Source organism: Ciconia boyciana, chromosome 2, assembly GCF_034638445.1.
Source record: "Ciconia boyciana chromosome 2, ASM3463844v1, whole genome shotgun sequence".
NCBI classification, from domain to species: Eukaryota; Metazoa; Chordata; class Aves; order Ciconiiformes; family Ciconiidae; genus Ciconia; species Ciconia boyciana.
Genome location: NC_132935.1, coordinates 56,266,400 through 56,289,914, shown reverse-complemented (window position 1 = coordinate 56,289,914; position 23,515 = coordinate 56,266,400). Strand labels below are relative to the sequence as shown.

Here is a 23,515-nt window from a genome sequence, read left to right as displayed (position 1 = left end):
CTCCTTTTATTTCCTTTTCATGCTATCTTTGCTTGGACTGAAATAACCTTATGTTTTCCACCATGCCTTGTAATTATATTCTGATCTCACCTTCTCTATTTGCCTCTTTCTTCATCGGTCCATTCAAATAGCTCATCTAAGTTTTCATACTACAATTTGTTTTGTCATGTTATCTTCATACACTGGTTATTTGCAACCTCCTCCTCCTCGTCTTGTCCCGCTTCTCTCCATTTTCTCTAAAACACATCCACTTTGCTTTGCTTTTTTAATGTCTTGGCCTGATTCTTTATTTATGCCACTGTGCCTCCTGCCCTTTAAACCCCTCCTTTACTGCTAGCTTCTCATATGCATGCTTTCTATACTGACTTCAGAAACAACATCCATGCTACATTTTCAGATGTAACTGTTATCCCACACCTTGCTTATTACCCTACATATAAGTTGCCTTTAGGAAAAGGATCATATCTTTAAAAACTCCTGACAAATCCCATATAGGTTTATAAATATACAAAATAATTAAAGAGTTAGGAGAAAGAAAAGAGCAAGTTCCAGATCAACTAATAACAAAGCCCCTTATTCAGTCTGCTGTCTGCAACCAGAACTGTACAAGCTCTTATACTGCAATAGGTACTGATTTTTTAATTAGATTACTAAGTCATAAGAAATGTTAATTTGTATCTTAACCCAAAAGAGAAAACCTAGAGCAAGATTTGGAAAGCAGAGTGACAAGAAGCTACTACACAAAAATTAATTTCTTGTTCGTGTTACTGCTTAGCCTATAAGTTTCTTTAACTCTATTAGAACAGCTATAACGATACCATCCATGATAACCCAAATGCTATCCCCAAAAGCAAAAAAGTCCTATCCAATGAAGGATACTGTTTCTAAAATCAGAGGATACATAACAGATGCAAGTGTGTCCTTCCTAGTTTCCAGAGGAAAATTCCACACCTGTGGTGAATTTAGTTTTAGGGCACTCGTTCACTCCTTAACAACTTGGATCAAATTGTTTTCCAAAAGAAGAGAGAAAGAGCCTTTAGCCCTTCATCTCACTTCTTGCTTGTTAGGCACAGAATGGACCAGAAAAGGAAGACATGTAACACAATAATGTGGCTCCACAGCTTAGGTGCTACAGAATCTGGTTTTGTCTCTGAAACAACAAAAATAAAATTTTGTTCCTCCAAAATACTAGTATAAAAGCAAGAAGCAATCAAAATGCAATTTAAATATAATGAATGTTAAAAAATTGTTTTAGCACAGTTGTCTGTAATAAGGATGGACATACCTGTATGCATTCCATTTACATTTAAGTGTTTCCTGCTGTTTTTAAAAACATCCCTCCATATGTTAGAATATGTGTATTTTATGTGTTCATTTTAATGTAAAACTTTCATATTTTGCAGTAAATACAGTTTTAGAATGCAATCTCCATAAAGGAGGTAAATAGCCAGTATTATGTTCATACCTTTAAAAAAAAATCTGCTAAATATACTTTTAAAGAAATATAGTTCTAAACAGTGCATTTTGGGGAATTATTCAAAATAACAATCAACAAATAAGTAGTTAATTAGCCCTGGCTTCTTCTGTCATTCTCTTGTTACAGCTGGGTAGACTCTTAAGATTTACATAAACAGAGTCTATTTATTGAAAGTCTTATCAACTTTAACAGGCTATTAACCTCTTATCGACATTCTTACTGAATTAGCAATTGCAGGTCCTTATTCCATACACTGATCATGCAAATACTGATTTTTTAATTGTGAAATACCTTTGACTATCAGTTCTGCATAGTTCGATACACCAACTCCTCCTTCTGTCCGAATCATGCAGCGATAGTTACCAGCATCCCGCTTCGTGGCATTTACCACACTAAAAAGAGCTACAAATCGGCGAAAGTTGAACACTTTTATGTCCTTCAAAGGTGCATCCCTTACATAAATACCCTAGGCAAAGAAACAAAAATAAAGAATATTGTTAGTCATATTTAAAAAAACCACCGACAACAAATTTTATTTCTCTCAAGTTCCCCAAGAGAGGAGGCAAGATAAAAGCAGAAGTCTGTATGTTACTTTTACAGATGTTTACGGTGTGTGAGACTTTACTGCTTTCCCATGTGAGTTAAACCATTCATCATCAGTGGGCGACCACTCATCTGGAACATCTGCTTTCAACTCTTTATAGATTAACTAATAGAAAGATTTCAGAGCAATGTAACGTTTACTTGCTTGGCTTGCTTTACACAAATATTTAAAGTTATTTCTTTTAAAGAAACATGAAATCCAGCATACTCAATCTCCGCTTTCTCTTCCCCTCTGCATCTGCTACTTGGCACATGCATCTTGCACAGCTTGCACGGAAATGTCAGTGGATGGTTCTCGTATAGCAGCACCTACACACAGGGTTATCAGCAACTCAGGTGGAAGAGCCTAGGCACAGATTTACCAGGCAAATGACCAACAAGGCAGAAGCTGTCTCCATCTCCCACTTCCTCAGCATGATACTGGGAACTGCGCAGTTTCTACCCCAGTGCAGCATCTCGCCCTCAATTCAACATATTGCATGCACGGCACAAGAAAATGAGCTATGTAACAGCTGAGGGGCACAAGGCCCAGCATAAGTCCATACTATGGGCCTGCTCCCTCATGTGATCTGGTGCGTGGGCTGGAGGAGGAAGAAAGGGAGGGTAGCAGACAGAAGAGGGCAGAGACGACATCTTGCGATGTCCTCTGACACAAAGATGAAGGCAGAGAGACTTGGCTCTCAGATTCTCATCAGAACTTGTGCTCCACCTGCCCATGAAATAGGAATCATGCACTATGAACACCCAAAACCCCTCAGAAAATGTAAAATCATCAAATTACTAGAGCTGGCTGAAAAAAAAAAAAACCAACCCAAAATCTAGTGACAACATTTACTCAAACAAGCAAACAAGAAAGACACACTTTTCACAGGAACATATACATTTCAACAAACTGAAGGCTAGGGCCATTATCAAAACATCAAAAGAAACTGGAGAACCCCAACAAGCACCTCCCAAAAGACGCTCTCTCCAGGAAGGCATATGCACAGTCTTGATGCTATGTAATGATACCAGTTATTTTTAGTAGGTTTTTCTGACTTCAGGAGCTTCAAGCAGGGCAAGGGTCCTGCACTACCGAGCTTCTATAAACCATCAACACAGCTGGTGATGTCTGTTTTTCTGCCCCAGAGTTTGTAGTTTGTCCAGAATTAAGCAGAATTTAAGCTCTACGTAGGAAATACTGACCTCAGTTTGTTATGGCCTTTACTTGCCACCATACTGAAAGTACCCTTAAAATACCAGTTATAACCAGAGAGTTTCAAATACCAGCACATAAAATTAAACTCATCCATAAATCACAAAACCAAGTCAAAGTTAATCATGGCATTAATGCCAAAGAAGCAGCATAATTAACAGTAAATACTGATTCTCATGCACAGTAAGGTAGAGTTACTCCCTCTTCAAAAATAAACGTGGGTGATGCACAGCTTATTTAAAAGAAAAAAATGCTTGTAACATACCCAAAGAAGAATGTAATATCATGCCTTAAAAATTACCCAGTCTTAAATTATTACTTGAGAATTACTTCAGATAATTGCCAGCTCCTTAAAATTCCTAGATTTCTGAGCTGCAGATAAACTGGCTTCTCTCATGTGCCATGGCAGTTACCGAAAACAAAACTTGGAAAGAAACATTTCAAACCTACTATTTTTACTGGTTTTGCCACTGTAATATCCTTCTACCTATCCTTCTAAGAATGGCTGCAGATAGCAGGAAGCAAGCAGAGTGGGTTAATTACGATTTTGGAGAATGAACATTTCTTAAGAGCAACATTATTTTTTGCCTAAGACAATAACTGATTAATCCTAATTATCAGAGCTGCTGACCAGTCACAAACCATATGGTTTTAAAGCGTGTTCCTGCAGCTTTCAGACTCTTTAAGGACTCTGTGCATAGCCAAGTCATGTGCTTACATTACATCCACCCACGCTAGTTTTTCCTTTTTTCTAGCTGCAACATCAGGAAGCTTTACACAGGCTATTTTATCTTGCCAAGAAATAGGGTAAGTTATTCCCTAGGGAACAACACACTGCCACACACTGATTAATTCTAGTACCTAAACTAGCTCAGCTCATTTAGAGTGTGAACAAGGCCCTCCACTTCAGCCTGCACGGTACACCCACCCTTCCACATGGGCACCTGCATTTGGAATTTACCAGGACTCTCATGAGTTATAACACAACTGAAGAACCGTGTAAATATTTAAAGAATTATTTCTCACTGTTCCCACCCAACAAAGGCTACAGAATGCTGTTAAAAGGAGAAAAAGGTGAAGGGAAAGGACTAGGCAATGCCATGAGGCAGCATAATTTCTGCCTTAATCTGCAGCCTGTGAAGAGAGGAGACCACGGAAAGGTATGGTGCATGCACACGCCCTGCTGGTCCTACACAGAGGACCATCTCCTACCATGCCAGCCCCCTCAGACCTCCCAATGGCCCATAGAAATCCTGAACAACACAGCCTGGGTTGTCATATAAACAGCCAGGAGTCCACAAAGGGAAGTGCTCAAATACCCGGACACATAGGACTTATTTCCCATCTCTTTCTGTGCATACGTAGAATGAAAATTGGAACTGATCAATCCATTGCAGCATTTATAATAAATTATTATTTCACTGGGGTCCCATAATCTTTTTCACCTTTTTCTTATTCTCAAACACACTAATGTCGCCTGATTTCAAATGTCTTAACTGCTGTTCTACAACAGGAAATCTTAGTTTGATCAAATAATTGACTATATGGCCATGCAACACGTGCTATCCATTCACATGTCAATAATTTCAATTGAAAAAGAGAGAAGCCAAAGCATATTTCAGAGGCACACATAATTTTGCTCAAATGAACAAGCTACATGAGCCTTAAATGTAACTCAGCTTGGCTCTATAGAGGATTTGAGCCTTTTTGTCCCCCACTGAAGTCCAGATGTGAAACAGGTTCTTAATGGTGGCTTCAAAACTCATGGAGCTCCAGAATAAAAAGTCTTTATTACTATTATTATAACACACCTGTAAAATAGATGTGAGATTATTATTAATAAAGATTATCTTGACTGACTTCTCTTAAACATTACAAACTCACATCAGCAAAGTGTACAGTTTCTAATTATATGTTAGAACTCAAACAGTCTCACAGAAATCACTGGCATGCCATTTCCTACTAGAACTCAAAGGAGACAAAAAAAAAAGCTTAGATTTTTTTCTTTAGTCTCTTTGGGAAAAATATTTTCAAGGAAAACACAGTATCTGGAATGGACAAAGACTAAGAAACATAATTGTTTTACTTTCCACAAGAAAAAATACATCTCAAGAGAGCAAGTCTTCCCTCTCTTCTGGGATGACAGCAAATGAGTAGGAGAGCCGCCTAATTTATTTAAGCCTGAGCATAAAGGAATGGTAATGACGGTAATGAATTCAAGTATAAGAAAAGTTCAATCCACAGGCATTGCAGAAGAGAGTTTAAAAAAAAAAAAAAGGCTGTACAGTAAAACAAAACAAAACAAACAAATAAAAAAACCTAACCAAAAAAACCCTCAAACAACCCACACCCCCAAACACTTATTTCAGCAATGGACAAATGGCAAAAGACTATTTTTAGTCTGAAAAAATGTTATTTATAATTTGATATATGAATACAGAGTGGCTTCTGTTTTAACTGTACCCACACGGCCAGCTTTGCTCCCTTTATTTGTGATTCACATTTTGTTCTCTCTGAGTTACTGCACAGTGTCTTCAGGAAGCTGCACAGGTATGACAGTGGTCACTTTTATGGTTAGTTAACTATCTGAAATTTGGAGGAGAATGTCAATAATATTTTCTTTTCCATATTTAACAGGCCCCTTTAAGCACATTGTATGATAAACAAGCTCTCATTTCATTTAGAATGGCTAGAAATAACTTACTTATATCAAACGAACATTCGTTTATTTAACATATTAGTACATCCCACTACAATTTTTTTTACAAAGAATTAGTTTTAGTAGCATTCACAAAAATAAGTTTTTAACACTCGCTAATGCAACATTCTGAAGTCTCACAAATAAAAGAGATCATTTACAATCTATCGGTTTACTAATTGTAGTCATTAAAACCTTAATTTCAGTTCTTTTAAGATAGATTTTGAAATATACTGATAGGTCTTGCAAACTACCAGTTTTTATCTGGAAGCCCGAGTCTTCACAAATATATCATATCCTATTGAAAATTAAACACACAAAAAAAGACAAGTCTGTAATTTACTAATCCCATTCCAGAAAACAGTATAAAATTCATGATTTACAATGCAACACTGTGGTACTCTATATTAAAACCCATTAAAACAGGTTGTCGGAGCAACTTTGTAGTATCCTTCTGTTTTATGGGTGGGGTTTTTTTGTTTGTTGTAAATACAATTCAAAGATAAAGATAGTTCTTTTTACTTTTTGTACTTTAGCCCTGATTTGCCATGTGAAAGACCGAGGCTTTACTACAGATTAAGCTTGCTAGCTCTTTCTGCCTCTGGGACTCGGAGAACTGTGTGAACAGGACACTTCATTCTTTGGAAGGAGGAAACTGCCGTAATCATTTAATGCTAGACCTGCTTGGACTACAAAGGCCATGTCCCCAGGGAAGAGCTATCTAACCTTCTTAGAGCAGAAGAATTTTGACTGCAAAACAAAGATTGCAAAATGTTGAGATCCAAAAATGAAAATAACAGGTTCCACTGGCTGCTGAGCAACCCATACATTTTCAAATGCTCAGAGAAAGCTTTTAAAAAAAGAAATACACATATTCAAAAATGCTATTTAAGCCAACTAATGAAAAGACATAACTGGTAAATCACTTGTAACAATAAAATTTCTATTAAACAATGCATTATTTAATATATAGGGATATTAAAAAAAAAAATCTTAATTTAACCTCAGGATATATACAGCTTGAAAATCCATATTCCTAGTACCAGCATATTAAATGCATACAGAAACAGCTTAAAGCACTTTAAAATGCACATTATTTTTCCATTTTAGGCAAGCTAGAATGAAAAGAAATAGGTTGATGGTTATTTAAATTAGACTTACAGTCTCTTTTAGGCAATGAACTAACTGTAAGTCTTCTAAATGAACAGCAATTTAGCAGCAACAAGATATATATTAAACCTTTCAGAAATACTTTTAACAAAAATGCAGCAATAATTCAAAGGGATTGAAGTTCTGGGATGTTATATCCAGCACTACCACCGCATTAATAACTCTCAAGGTATGTTTTAACAATTTTGCCAGAAGAGACTTAACAGGAAACATTGGTCAGTCACCCTCTGTCCATACAGGTAGATTAAGCAGCTTTTCATACATTTAATAAAAGAAAGGGTTTGCATTATCCCACTTTCAAATATGCACATTTATAAAATTGTGATTAGAGTCATACCAGTGGGATCTCAAATAACATTGGTAGTGCCAGAAGTAATTTTGTTTAAAATATGTATAAAATCTAAATCAAATAGTAATTAATAACTCAACAAAATTGCTTCGCAGAGTTCATATCATTCCAATAATTAAGACAGCTGGCTTTACCTCTGAATTTCTAGAGCTGCTTTCATAACCAAGACAACTGTTTGTCAGTCTAGATTAGAACCACCACAGATCCTGTGATTATCCTGTATTTATTCCATCTGTGTAAGTTAACAAGTGTATTTCATTTAAGTAATGATGCTGTGCTGGAAAAATATTATTATTGTCCTATTTGGAATTATTCTGCTATGAGCCAGAATTGCACTCTGCATGTGTAACTAATGGGCATTCAAGCAAAATGTTATTATTTTACCTTTCGAGAAAGATTTCAGCTTTCAATATTCTAGTGTTTGATAACTAAGCCTTTTCTTCAAATCACATAGCTCTCCATAAATCTGTTTATTATGACTAAACCTAAATGCTGGCTGGAGCTGCCAGGTAATATTGTAAAATATTACTAAAGTTACACATTGAGATATCAAATATTAAGAAATGACATCTATTTGAAGATACAATTAAACATACAGAAAGTAAACAAAGGCATTATTGCATTTTCTGGAGTTGTTAAACTCAGTGTAATTTACCCAAAGCAGTTACTCTTTACTTACATACTGAAATTGTTTTGTATCATTCTGACAGGAGCAAATCTGTTATTACTACATAGAGATTTTAAAACCAAAAAAAACCCCAAACCCCTGCTCAACCTTTTTTTTTATTTTTACATTAAATTCCAGAGCAATTGAGAAGAGTTAATATTCTCTAAAAATTTGTCAGTGCCCTCAAAATACGTAAAAATTCCAAGTCTTCTTTCCATTCATCTTTAGAAGCACAGAATACAATACAAAATTACTTGTAGGGAACTACATCCTCAGAAACATCTGGAGAAAACAGAGCACTAGGAAATCTCTCTCTAACACAAGAGTTTTATACTTTAGATAGAAATTATGGCAATGATCCATGTATCTGCTAAGCATTTTGCTGAACCCATAGCCCTACTTATAAAGTCATTTAATCTAATACTGTATCTTAATTCTTTGAAATACGCAATGCTAAGTACTTCTCATCATCCTTTTATTTGTATTAAAAATTCCAAGAGTTAGGATTAATAACTTGCTAAAAAATGAAGAGAACATACACAGGATCTTAAACACTCTGCCTTTGAGTTCTGCAGTCGCCAGGCTTCTGGAGGGGCTGGGAAGGAGCAGAGTGATGAGGAGAAAATGAGAAAGTAAAGATCATTAGCATAATTTTCATCTGTACACACAATGCAAAGTATACTAAAGCAGGCATTTGTCTGTCTTTTCTATCCAAGTACATAACAGGACAGTTAAAAAACCGTGCGGTCGTGTCCCACATTCTCTTCACTGGACAAGTGTTATCTTGTTGGGAAGAAAAGCGGCATGGGATGAAGGAAGTCCAACTTGCAAGTTCTGGAGACAGCCTGAAGTCTATTCCAAAGTTATAAACAACCAGAATAGCAGGCAAAACCAAAGTAATACCAAGTCCTACAAAGCAGGTAAGGAAGAAGGAGCCAGGAAGGAAGCACACACATATTTGATGATGAAAACCCATGCCCTATTCAGGGTGAGGCAGCGGCCTCCTGAAAAGATCCTTTCAAATGGGAGGAATGAATGGCAAGAAGAGACGCATGCCTATGGTTAAAGAAAGCTATAGTAAACCCAACAGTGACAGTGCAATTTGTGAATAAAGACAACCATAGCAGTAATAACCAGTAATAAGTTAGGTACACACTGGTTCATGAAACAGGGAAGCTAATGTAGAAGGGTTTGGCTGGAGGTGTTTCCGTCTTAATTACTGAGTCAGTCACGTAGTTTAGCAGCTCTCACCCCCAACACACACCTCCTCCAATGCTCTGTTTCCTTCCTATCATCTTCCCTTTGGGTTTAATTTAATTTAATCTTTACTTCGGTTCTCTTTGCCTCAAAACAGTTTCAACAGCCCTTGGTCTTATAAAAGAAGCTGCCATTCAACTCCAATTTGAACACGATACCTCCCAGCAGTAAGTTTGTACATTTTAACTACAGTATTCATTGTAAAGGTCACTGTTTCTTTCTCCCAAAGGTCCAAGAGCATAGCACAGAAAGCTTATTGCATTTACTTCACCAATTGCCTAACTCATATGTGTCCCTAAGTGATTCTACTGCTGCTGAACTGTGCTTCATATCAAGGCAGTCTTCAGGGTCCAAAAACAGGCATACCTAACAGGCTCTTCAAAAGCAAGCTGAATTTAACCAGCCCCCCGTGGCACAGGTCAACTGTTCCAATATCTCAGGTTTGCTAATCACCATGTATTATATTATTTAACACTCCAGAATAACTGGAAGATTAACACATCAAACTGAGTTTCTTGAAAAGAGAACACTACTTGGGTCGCTTCGTTTTCAAATTCAGATAAGAATACCAAAAAGGTTAGACTGATACAGGTAATCCCAGAATAACTTTTCTTATGGGTCACTTCATCGAATGAGAATATATGTGGGGATTGATAGGGATGGAGGAGAGGGACAGATTTATGTGCATCTGTGCTGGGTTTGGCTGGGATAGAGTTAATTTTCTTCATAGTAGCTGGTATGGGGCTCTGTTTTGGATTTGTGCTGGGAACAGTGTTGATAACACAGGGATGTTTTCATTACTGCTGAGCAGCGCTTACACAGGGTCAAGGCCTTTTCTGCTCCTCACCCCACCCCGCCAGCGAGTAGGCTGGGGGGGGCACAAGAAGCTGGGAGGGGACACAGCTGGGACAGCTGACCCCAACTGCCCAAAGGGACATTCCATGCTATATGATGCCATGCTCAGCAATAAAAGCTGGTGGAAGGAGGAAGGGGGGGGACATTTGGAGTGACGGTGTTTGTCTTCCCAAGTCACAGTTACACATGATGGAGCCCTGCTTTCCTGGAGATGGCTGAACACCTGCCTGCCCATGGGAAGGAGTGAACGAATTCCTTGTTTTGCTTTGCTTGTGTGCAGGGCTTTTGCTTTGCCTATTAAACTGTCTTTATCTCAACCCACAAGTTTTCTCACTTTTACCCTCCCGATTCTCTCCCCCATCCCACCAGCGGAGAGTGAGCAAGTGCCTGTGTGGTGTTTAGTTGCCGGCTGGGGTTAAACCATGACAGCATCCCCTCTAACTTGCGTATATCCATAAATATCTGCAGGTAAGCAAATTTTCTGCAAATCAATGTATGTAGTCCATTCATTAATATCTGGTAGTTTCTGAATACTTGAGACAGTTCTGAAACAGGGGAAAAAAGGAAGAAGAAAGAACAACTACCTGTTACCAGAAGCTTTTTGTCCAGAGTCCAAGTTTCATATCATCCTTGTTAAATAAAAATAATAATGGCTCTCTTAGGTGGCACTTCTGACTCTCTTTATAGATACAAGGTGCAACAGGGCATCTTCAGCAAATGAGGAGGACCAAAATCTACTAATTTTTCATGTTACCCACAAACAAACTTCGCCAAGCTGTGTCCAGGTGTCTTACAGTTTTGCACTGTTGTCCATAACCAAGGTCCTAGTGGATTTCATAGAGTTTCCAGTGTACCTCTAAAAGCAAAACTTCTACAGTTCATGAATTTTTTAGATTTACTTTTTCCCAAAAATCTCTTTTGGTCACAGGAGATTACCAAAGATACAGAGGATTGAGTGTCATATTTTTGTGATAAAAAGGCTTTTTTCAAGACAAAAATTTTAATACCTATATTAAAAGTTTTCAGATTCCATATTCCCTTCATAAGCAGGAACAGCTGGTATACTAGTTGAAAACAAAATGTGTATTTCAATCTCACAAGTGCACTCTTGGCAGGGCACCATCCACCTCTGCTAGACTGGTGCTGAAGGAAGGCCTTTATCACCCATTATCACTCCTTGCAACCTGATGGATGATCGGCACCGCTACAGAGATAAGCACCTCTCTTCCCTCTATCTACAGTACTGTTTTTTTCTACTGTATCAAGGGTTGCTTAGTTTTCTTGAATTAAAAGAATGAAATTTGCTCACATCCACTGAAGTTTTTAGTTTCTTTTTTGGTATCACTACCAATGGGGTCTGTGGTGCTCACTGATCTGAAGTTTCCAATTTAAAGGTTTTGACAATGTAAAACTTCACAGCTGCTTCTGCCAGGTATTTTCACCAGAAAACACCTATTTCGGATAATATTTTAAGCTTCTGCGCCACTTAGGAATGGTGGAGCTGGTTCATGAGGATAGGAGTGAAGTTTATTCTTCCATTTACCCTTATCTGCATTTTTTTTACTATTAATAACAAAACATGCTGACGTTTCTTCATGGTTACCGACATTTGACTCTTGTGCCTGGCAGGGCAGTCCAGGTGGATGGGGAGGCTTACCCCATAGAGCAGCTTTGCTAGCCAGGCTTCTGCAATGTTTCTGAGTGGGAGAATATAAGGCTCATTTTTGTCTCCACTATTACAGTGGCCCATCTTATACAAGCAGTGTAAGGCTAGTATATAGATTCAGAGCAGCTATCGCACCAGCAGGCGTTTTAGTTTTTTCACCTGCGCATTTCATTGGTCATAGTATCTGTGTGAATCCCAGTTGTGCTACACAGGAAGCACGTGGAAGTAAGATGTCAGTCTAACATCCATCAGTGATTGTACTGGGGCCCCGACTTGGCAAGTTGGCCTCTATTTTTCTGTTTATTCAATGGTTTATTTTTCTAAGGAACATGCAGAAATCTCTTGCAAGAACCAGCCTCAGCAGCACAGTGCTGTGGAGGAAAGATTTCATTGTGCTTGGATGCAAAAACAGGAGGACGGCAGGTTGGCAACCCATTCCCAACACTTCTGAGAGCATGTCAGTTCCCTGACTTTAAGAATTTAGTCCTAAAGCAATCTCAGCACTCGGACAGTCATGCCAGTGATAAGAGTACACAGCACCTGACGTGCCACTCAGCCTCGCTGATGCTAAGGAAAAGATGTTGTCCAAGGAGGAAAGTCACCTTTACTTCCTATCACACTCCAAACACATTTTGTAAATTCAGCTGCACATAGCTTGTTGATAAAAACACTAGGCTGGATGGTTTCTGCTGGTCAGCTCCAAAACATCACTGAAGTCAAAACACCTCACAGATACATTGATTTCAAGATATCTTTCTGTTTCTTGCATATGTTCACTGGGATTTATCATTAACAGTCCACAATTAATTAATTTCTCCTAGTCTCTGGTATCACTAATAATTGAAGATTCTGTAAGAGAAATCTTAGCATCAGAGAAAGATTAATCAAATCTATGTACACATAAGAATAAAACCAGTAAGCCCAGGTAAAAAAGCCTGGCTGGTGTTATCCCTGATGGGAGATTGCATCCCAACAGACAGAAGATAGAAGAGGATTGCTTTAAGTGTGATGAAGCCTTCAGCCCTACTGCCCAGACAGAAGTGATGTAACTGTTCCCAACAAAGTTTGTCACATAAGCAATGCATTCGTCTTTCTCAAAGGATAAGCATCTAACCTAACAACTCTTTTGTAACAGGAACTGGTTTGGAAGTTTAGGTATACATATTCAAAAATGTATTTGACTTTTCATGCACCCTAAATATATGCTGTCTTAAGGTATAAAGCTTGTAGTATATGCATTTGCTCATAGCTAGAGCAGAACAAATAAAATAAACGTAGATACTTTGTTCCAAAAATTTGGTGTGGGATCTCTAATACATGTGAACATACTTTAAAATTTTGTAAGTTTGAAATGATGTTTAGAAAGCTGAGATTTGTTACATTTCTTTCTTATGCCTCTCTTTAGAGAATATGTAAATTAAACTAAATCCTTCTATCACATTTTATCACAGTTCTTAAAATGCAGAAAATAAGAAAAATTGAAGTTTGTCTCCTAAAAAATTATTGTGACAGAGTTTGTGCAAATTAAACCTCAAGCAGAATGAAAATAAATGCAAACCCAACTAGCTAACGCAGTACTGTACACAGATGTTTATAAAATTGTGCTGTAAATATTATGTAAGTGAGGAAGAAAAGGGATATACAGATAACAGAATGCATTGTTCCACAGGTGCTTCCAAGTACCTATTATTTGCATTTTCATTACTTCACTTTTGTAAATCATATGAAAAGCAGCTTCTTTTTGCCACTTCCTATACTACTGGCATTTTATACACAGTACTAGACTGCAGCCTCTGCGTTAACAGATGATATTGTACTTCTGACACTCTCCTAGCAATATACTACTCCTCCCACATAAATTGCTGGAATTTTAGTGTGATCAGAGGTTTAATAGGTCAGTGTTCATTGATAGCTAAAGCCCCATCCCAACTGCTTTGCTGGGTTTCCTCTGTATGCTCTTATTGCTGAGAATTTAATTTCTCTTCCTTTATGATCAACAGAAATAAAGTAAGAAATAAGAAGTGTAAACTGACAGAAATAGAAATTAACAGAAAAGACAGACCAAGAGGTTAAAATGGGAAAAGAGAGGAATCCAATCAACTACTGAAAAACAGCGTGTGTACATAGGCACACATCTCACCTCAGCCAAGAAACTCAATTTCAGTATTTCCTTATCAGTAAAAGTTGCTAAATGCTACAGACGAAAATAGTGATTTTTAAATATTATCCCAGAATCATAAAATAACTGTGGTTGGAAGGGATTTCTGGTGATCATGTAGTCCTAGCCCTCTGCTCAAAGCAGGGTCAACTACAGCAAGTTGCTCATGACTGCATCCAGCTGCATTTTTAATATCTCCAAGGATGGAGACTCCCTAGCCTCTCCAAGCAACCTGTTCCAGTGTTTGAACACCACAAAAATTTTTTTTTTCTTATGTTTAAGTGGAATTTCCTGTATTTCAGCTTCTGCCCATTGCCTCTTGTCCTGGCACTAGATACCACTGACAAGAGTCTGGCTCTGTCATCTCTACTCCTTTCAAGATCTCCCCTGATCCTTCCCTTCTCCAGACTAAACAGTCCCAGCTCTGTCCTTGTATGTCAGATCCTCCAGTCCCTTAACCCTCCTCCAGCATGTCTGTATCTTTCTTGTACTGGGGAGCCCAGAACTGGACACAGCACTCCAGGTGTGTCTCCCCACTGCTGGGCAGAGGGGAAGGATCACCTCCCTCCACCTGCTGGCAACACTCCCCCTATTGCAGCCCAGGAGGCTGTTAGTCTTCATTGCTGAGAGGGCACATGGCTAGCTCATGGTCAACTTGTCCACCACTATCACCAGGTTCTTTGCAAAGCTACATTCAAGCCTGTCACACCCCACTGTGTAGTGGTACATGGGATTATTCCTTCCCTGGGGCAGGACTTTGCACTTCCCTTTAACGAATTTCACAAGGTTCTCTCTGCCCACTTCTCCAGCCTGTTCAAGGTCCCTCTGAATGGCAGGTCGACCCTCTGGTGCATCAGCCACTCCTCCCAACTTCATATTGTCTGTGAACTTGCAGAGGGTACATCATCATCCAGGTCAGTAATAAAGAGGCTAAACACTTACGGCAATTGGTACAGCCCTTACAGTGGGAGCACAAGAAAGAGCACAGGAAAGGCATTTTTGCTCAGTCATTCAATGGAATAGAAAGAGTCATCCCATACTGACAATACACAGATGCAATAAAGAAAATGTAAACAGATGGGACACATCTGTTAATTATAAACATTCCTTCATTAGTGTCATCAGATTTATTTTTAAGGTATGTTTATGTTTAGAACATAAGCTAATGAGGACATGAATTCATAAACATACAATCTAGCCAATGACCTTATTGATTGGACACTAGTTACAACACTAAAACCAAGCTTGTATGATGCCGTGTTGTGTTCTTCAGTCCTTTTGTCTGACTTTAACTTGAAATGATATCACTGAAAATACCCACAATGATATCACTGAAAATACCCACAATTGGTTGTCAAATTATCTGACAAGCCTGCAATCACAGCTCATGCACTAGGGTGCATGGCTGCCTAGCAGGATCAGGAAAAATGCTTTTCTTGCAAAGCAATGCACTATGGAATAGGTAAACAGCTTTCTATCTTCCGTTTCCTGAAAGAGTAAATACTGATCACAGCATCATGACACAAATTTCATGGTTCATTGGTCTAATTTGGGCAGCTAACCTGTGAATTGTGGTTCCCCCATCATCCTTTCAATTGCAAAAACTTCTATAATACCCCATAAATTAATAGACTTCATATTCCATAGAGAATAAGAGTGGGATAGGCTTGAAAAGAAAAAAAAAAAGGAGGGAAATAAAATGTGATCTATGGTTTTCACTTAGGACTACTTCAAAGCCTGGGCATTATGAAACTAAGAACATCTATGCCATTTGCAACAACTACTCAGCAAAGACAAGGAGACTAAAATAACCAACAAAGTCACAATTCTTCATTTGTTTTAAGGAACATATATCCCTCACAGTCCAACAGACTGTAAAAAGTAAAGTATTTGTTCACCCGAAAAATGCATACTACTAAACTTGAAGACTTCTGCTGCATACAAGCTGAGAGGTTTTTATATAGTTATAAAAGAGATAGAAGTACAGGAGTAAAATCCTGCCACCACTGGAAACAGTCAGAAACATCACTGAATTCAGTGTGTCTGTGATTTCACCCTGGCAATTTACCTGTACTTCAGAGTAACAATGTGAATCTGAAAAAAAATGCCAGGTACTGGAAATAATTTGGGAGCAAATTATCTCACTATATTTTGGAATTGCCAAATCCAAACATATTAAGCCTCCTGATACGACTTATGTGGCAGAAATGCTGAGAGAAGCCCCTGATAAAAATCACACAACTGTATTTATTTATTTACTTACTATGGTTTGCCCTTAAGGTTTTATAAATTTAAGGAAACAAACCATCAAAAGGATGGTAGAAAGGGCTTAATAATACTGGTGGACAAACTAGGCATATCAGAGAGATTGCACAACCTGTTCATAGCACCACTAAGACCTGAATCCCTACTACCTGAGTGCTAGCATAACTGTCTCCAGAGAATGGTGCTCATTTTACTCTGGCTCTAGTGTACATAAGAATGTCTTCTATTAAGATGTTTTGTAGTTGATTATTGGTTCTACTGCTACCGGGAATGAAAGAATCTTTCATGTTCATTTGGAAGATACCATGTTTTCTGACAGCTGTTACAGATAGCTGCATTGTACTCATGGTCCTGTGGCAGCGTCATGAGATGTTATAAGCAGGCATATACAACATTGCCCAATACCATACCATGAAACCAGATGGTCTCAGTTGATTGACGGAGAACTGCAAGGTCTGGGGTTCTGTTACCCGATAGTGACCTAGTACACTAAAATACAGCTAATCCTGTTGGGAACTGTATCTCATAGCCTTGATTTGCAGCATCCCACACATGGAGCTGTATTATCAGTCTTACTGTAAGTTGCAGCAGACATCTGTGGAAACTGGCAAAGAAGTACAAAAATAAATCCAAGCTATCCAGGAGATCCTGTCAACTTTTAAAATGTTCTTACACAAAGGCACACCTGGAATTCGCACAACCTTGGACTGATTACCAGAGGGACCTGTAGTTATATGGGCAAAATAAATAAACAGTGGCCCTGCAGGAAAATGAAATACCTCAACAAGTCAATCTGTTGCTACTTTCTTATTGTTCATATGGAGAAAAAAAAAATCTCATAATCATGTATAAACAAGGAATCACTTAACTAAGCTCAGCAAAGATATTCTGGAATTGCTACTGCTGTTAAGAATTATTTTATATTACATAAAATCTAGAAGGGCATTTAATTTCTAAAATAAAGAAATTACATTCCAGCCTTGCAAAGAACTTATGTGTATCCTAAATTCCGTGCAAAAAAGTTAAAGCTAAAATTATACTGTCCTGAAATCTATGGAAAAACTGAATGGAATCAGGATTTCCCTATATTGAATTCTACCTTCAATTTTACAAAAGAGCATTATGCAAAAGTTCAAAGGTTCTAGAAAGGTTATCGTTGGTGAAATAACAACCCATTATTTTCCCATACGTGCTAAACTCTTTCCATGATGGGTAAAATAATTCTTTCAAAAAGTCTCAGTGGCTTAGGAAAGACAGGAGTCTAATTCTACCAACTCAACACTGTAATACTGGCTTTAAAGGGCTGGAGCGTTAGAGAAATATCAGCCTTATATCAGCACAGAGGTTGAAAATACCCATGCAAACCCACATGAAAACAAAGAAGATTTCCTTTGCCTTCTACTGTATTTGATCAGGCTCTTTCTGGATAGACATAACAGTTCACCATTCATATACAGATAAATATGGATCTTTGCTTTTCAAGTGGTTTTACATATTTTTTTGTGTGCTAGTTTTCTTATAAGTACTCAGCTGTTTAACCTGTCACACTTAAATGAATTATTTCTGAAATGCTCGATGAAATTTTGCACCAAGTGCAATGTGAAAGGAAAACTATAGTAAAAGCCTGAAATTGTTTGAACAACAAAAATAGAGAATTTCATCTCTAACTCCCACCTGTTACTATTGCTTCACTTTCTCCTATCCCTCTTTCTCCACATACTGCAGCTTCATGTGACTGATCTCCTTAGGCATTGTTTTAGGCATCCTTATTTCCTTCTCAGTGACAATGTACCAGTTCTAGCATGTTGTTTTTCACGTATGGAAAGCAATAGGGATCTGGAGGTTGGTATATCCCTAATGCTAAGTCCAAATACAGACTATTGTTTGCTGTAGAGAACAGACAACTCTGAAACGATGGCAGCAAGACAGCAGTTAAACTTGTACCCCCATTACTAAAAGAGATCAAGTAAGATGCATGTTTTTGATACAAGGTTACACATTGGATAAGGGGAGACTGTCTTTACTGAAAGAAAAGGAGTTGGAGACAGTCTTTAAACCAAGATCTGACACCTACCTAGAAGCTACATTACTCCATAAGTAAAAAATTATGGACTCAATGAATATAGGTAAGATTCTTTGGCTCTATAATACAGAAGGTCAGATTTGACTGTCATGCTGGTCTTCTCTAGACTTAAAAAGTAAGAGTGCAATTTTAGCTGAAAATACTAAATAGAGATAGAGGTAAGCGAAGCAAATCATTAGCGTAATGTTGCAGTTAGCCAGCACAGACCTTATGAGAAAGTCATATGCTCTTCCTTGGGGATTTAGCCTTTACTCATGATCGCCACATGTAACAAAACCAGTACCTTTGTTTTTAATAAGGCATCCCATTGAAACAAGGGAGCAAAATCTTCCAGTATCATTTTCTGCAACAGAATACCTACTATGCAGCAGTTCAAAGGCACTATAAAATCTAATATTGATGAAACAGACAGCCCTATTAATTTTCATGTTTACATTCCTTTCAGAGTGATGAACTCCCCTCCCCCCAGATCTCAGTGCACTAGGAAAGAAAGAAATTACCTGTAACCAGAGTCTGTCACCTGAGTCTGTTCCACCATTGGCAGTGCATTGAAAAGTAGCAAATTGCCCTGCATTGACTTCCACACTCTGAAGACGCAAGAAATGGGGAGTTTTTGCTGTTGGAAGAAGATAAAGTATTGAAGTTACGCAACATGGAGGTACTGGCTGTGAATAATACACTGAGCAAATTAAATAGCCCTGCTTTAAAAGGTTCAAATCACTGACTACACATTAGATTTTTAGGCTGGTTTACTTCCATACCTGGGAGAGAGCAGAGGAGAAGGGTGCTGTTTAATTGTTCCTGCTGTGTAAATTATCTTAGCTCAGCATCCCTCTTGCAATAACACTCTATTAATAAAGATCATACTGGAAACGAAGTATGTTTTGAACAAAAACCTATTAGATACTTACACTACCAACTAGACAAAACAGTAAGAAGTTGAGTGATGTTGTCAGGGAAACAGGTTTTTCTTTTTAACCCGGTACAGTGTCTATAGAGGAGATGCTTTAGAAATGTAGCACACCAAACAGCTAAAATACTAACATAACACTTCTCACCAACTACAGCTGTATCCTTTAGATACAATTCCTTTCAAGAACAATGCAGAAAAAAACCAGAACACAACGCATTCTCCATACCAATACTTATTTTTCATTTAGAAAGAGAAAACACTCCCAGTAAAAATTAAAGCAATACAGCTACAAATAACTTAATGAATGAAATAGATATTCAAACAAGAACTATGTCCACTGAAGGAGAAAAGATAGCATGTGTATTTTTGTCTTACTGCAAAGAGCCAACCACGTGACACAGAAAAGCATAGAAATTTCATACATAAACTTATCCTTGAAAAGGCAGTATTCCCCAACCATTCAAATCCTACTGCAGGCAAGGGGACTTTTTGCACGGCCTATACTAGCAGATAAGCCAGGCTCTGAACATTGCTTTCACACATGGAAATGATAGTACTAGTAATAAACTGGCAAAGTAAACATACACTTTCTAGCAGAGCATCACAACCATTTAAAATGTTGATGACATTTTCTTAAAAGAACTTATCGCTGGGAGAAACTGCAGTTTCAAGGAATTTATAAATAAACAGCTACCAGAATTCAAGAAAAAGTTGCTTAATATCCATAGAATCATAGAATCATTTCAGTTGGAAAAGACCTTTAAGATCATCAAGTCCAATTGTAAACCTGACACTGCCAAGTCCACCACTAAACCATGTCCCTAAGCACCACATCTACACGTCTTTTAAATACCTCCAGTGATGGTGACTCAACCACTTCCCTGGGCAGCCTGTTCCAATGCTTGACAACCCTTTCAGGGAAGAAGTTTTTCCTAATATCCAATCTAAACCTCCTCTGGCACAACTTGAGGCCATCTCCTCTTGTCCCATCACTTGTTACTTGGGAGAAGAGACCAACACCCACCTTGCTACAACCTCCTTTCAGGTCATTGTAGAGAGCGATAAGGTCTCTCCTCAGCCTCCTTTTCTCCAGGCTAAACAACCCCAGTTCCCTCAGCCGCTCCTCAGAAGACTTGTGCTCTAGACTCTTCACCAGCTTCGTTGCCTGTCTTTGGACACACTCCAGCACCTCAATGTCTTTCTTGTAGTGAGGGGCCCAAAACTGAACACGGTATTCGAGGTGCAGCCTCACCAATGCCTTGGTTTTTTTCAGTTTTTTTTCAAAAAACTTGGTTTTTTTCATGGTCTTCCTAAACTCTGGAAAACGAGCCTTTCTGAATTACCAGGTATGGCCTAAGGGGTGTTAGGTTTTAGAAACAAACAAACAAACACACCCACAAGAAAAACCCCACCCACCACAAGCCATCCCTTTCAGTTCTACATGCTTACAACTTGCTTTCTGCTTGGTCTTTGTTCGTACTACCCAGACAACTGCCTAGCAAATATTTTTCCCATTTCAATTTTTGTTTAAAGAGTTAATCATTCCCAAAGTATTTTTTTCTGGCAATATACAGAAAAAATAGCATTATGAGTCTTGCAAAGTTTTAGACACACAGCAATTCTATTCCAATTTTCACACTTTTTCAATTTTCTTGTAGACAATGTAACTGGTTTGATGTCTTAATTTCTAACATTTTAATTACTTCATCAAAGAACTTTTCATTAAAGCTTTTGCATTTCAACACTGCCACGTTAGAACTCTACGCGCTATGGGGTATAACTTCGTCTCCACATTAACATGAGCTACTTGCAGGTTTTGAGAATTGATTGGTACAAATGCACAGATCAAACCTCTCAAAATCTGCGTAAGAAAAATTATTAAGCTGATAAAATGCTGCTTTAGACTTATCCTACCTGAACCAAAATTATAAATTCAAAATGCACAAATACTCTCTAACAACATGAGAGCCGCTGTGTTTATTAGAATTAAGTGATTCAGAAATAACAGCTGCTGATTCTGCATAACTGTCTCTGTATTTGAAGAAATGTCTGTGTCTTGCCACTAACACTAAAACCATTTTTATGAGGTGCTCTGGTACTTTATTGGTTAATAAACCACTTTTTATTTTAAATCACAGCTCGTACTCACAAGCCACAAAGAATGCATACAAGTACAACGGTATAAGAGGAAGGTGAACAATTACACAGAAGTTGGTATCTTTTTCCCCCCTCAGTCACTTGGTCAATGAGATTACAACCTCCAGTTTCATGTATGATCTTACTACATCTTATTTAACAAATAGCAAATATGTGAAATAATCATTTATTTAAGTAGTCTGTCCAATTACGTCTGGATTACTATATTAAAGCTTTAATTTACAAAGTTTTGTTTTGACAGCAATTTTAAAACTTAGGATAGTTTATTACATATCCTTAATAATGGGATAAGGAAACATCTGAAACCTAAGCAAGTAAAACACTGCAGAAATTGAGCCATGAACCCAAAGTAAAATACCTGGGGAAGTACCCTAAGTAACCTTGCTTAGCAAAGCCTCAGCCCTCAGCCAGATGAGTTTTCTTCCTTCTAAGCCTCGGAAAAAATAATCATATCTATTCAGCTCTTGTGTTGTTCATCTGCTCTCACTAATGCCTCAGCTTGTGGCTGCACAGAATTTTGGATGGCAATAGAAAACTGGTCAAGAAATCTTTATGACTTTTGTTCTGAAGGCGTCATTAGATGGCACAGTTAGGCTCTGGGGCTTACACCAAGCGCTGTACACGAGGTGCATATAAGAGATGTCTTTAAAGCCAATATGGTGCAACTGCACATACTCAGCCTATATTTATAGCAGTGACAATGTTTTCTGACATTTTTTGTATCTTTTGCTCCACATTTATTGAAGCATAGTGGCACATTAATTTTAGAGGGCTGGCTTTAAAATAGCAGATAGGTACTTACTACACGGATGTCCTAAAACTTTCACTTCATCAATAGCCACATATCCTGGGTGACCTGAAGTGACCACTTCAAAAACGACCTGAGAAGCAAAAAGAGAATTTCGGTTAGCAGCTTTGTAACACAATGAATATAAAAATACTGTGTCATGGAAAAATATATCAACTCTTTTAACATGCTGAGAACACACTGAAAACAAAATACAATCAAAAAACCCTCAAAATGTGTTGTTCTTATCATTAAAATGAACCAGAACATAAAACACATTTTTTCATGTTTATACTACTTTTGGAGATTTACAAGCGTGATCATATATAGATCACAGTGAGAAATAACCAAATCCCCCCCAATATTTGGTCTGCCAAAGTAGTTACCTAATAACCACTTTATTTTCAATTCTTTGTCTTGCAGAATAAACTCCTACTTTTATTTTTAAAATGACAGTTCTGCAGTACACAGAGATTTGCACGGTATCAGACACAAACATACCTATTTTTATGAATGTATTTTCCATGCTCTTAATCTTCCACCAAATGTAGTGAATTAACTAAAGCAGATCCATTTGCTACGGTTTGTTTAATGGCTATAAATAGGTCACAAAACAAATGGACCGTTCTTGTCATTTGAATTAAATACACTCAAAAGTAAACCTCTTCAAATTATGGCAGTCTTAGTGTTGAACATTCCAAGAATGTTTATGTGGAATAGAAGAAAATATGCCGGTAACATTAGCAGGTACATTTCCAAACCAATGCTCAAGGAGTTCATGCTCAAATCCAGGTTGTGATTTTCTTTTTTAATGCTTCCCTTTTGCTTGGAATGTTAACTCTAATTGCCTTTTGTAACTAGTCTCAGAAGTACACTGAGGAAGACAAAGTTTAGAAACTATTTTTCACACATATGCTGCACTTGACCTTGGAACAGATGCAGAAGGACACTACGTACCATATCCTTTACTGCAATTATTTCAGCAGAAAGAGAATGATACAGAATGCAAACATGTCACAAGGATAACATACAGCCCCGTAGTATTATATCACAGTTTCCTGGTGCTGAATAAACACCGGCAGAGCACTGATTCTGATTTTAAAACAAACCTGGAGGTAAGCAAATTCTTCACCACTTCTTGCCTTTGCCTTCTCCCATCTTTCTCATTGCTCCACCTGTAGGCACCGATCCTGTTCTCTCCCAGATATCATCTTT

The 23,515-nt window shown here is 37.9% G+C and overlaps 1 protein-coding gene across 10 annotated transcripts in view; it reads right to left on the bottom strand.

The window, feature by feature from the left end:
* Nucleotides 1–23,515, bottom strand: part of PTPRM (protein tyrosine phosphatase receptor type M) — a 489,233-nt gene that overhangs the window by 294,956 nt on the left and 170,762 nt on the right. For all 10 annotated transcript variants that reach the window (XM_072852716.1, XM_072852718.1, XM_072852723.1 and 7 more), the window contains exons 4-6: nucleotides 22,316–22,394; nucleotides 18,944–19,059; nucleotides 1,769–1,943 (exon numbers count right to left, since the gene is read on the bottom strand). In XM_072852716.1, coding sequence (XP_072708817.1) covers nucleotides 1,769–1,943; nucleotides 18,944–19,059; nucleotides 22,316–22,394 — 370 coding nt within the window. The remainder of the gene's footprint in view (nucleotides 1–1,768; nucleotides 1,944–18,943; nucleotides 19,060–22,315; nucleotides 22,395–23,515) is intronic.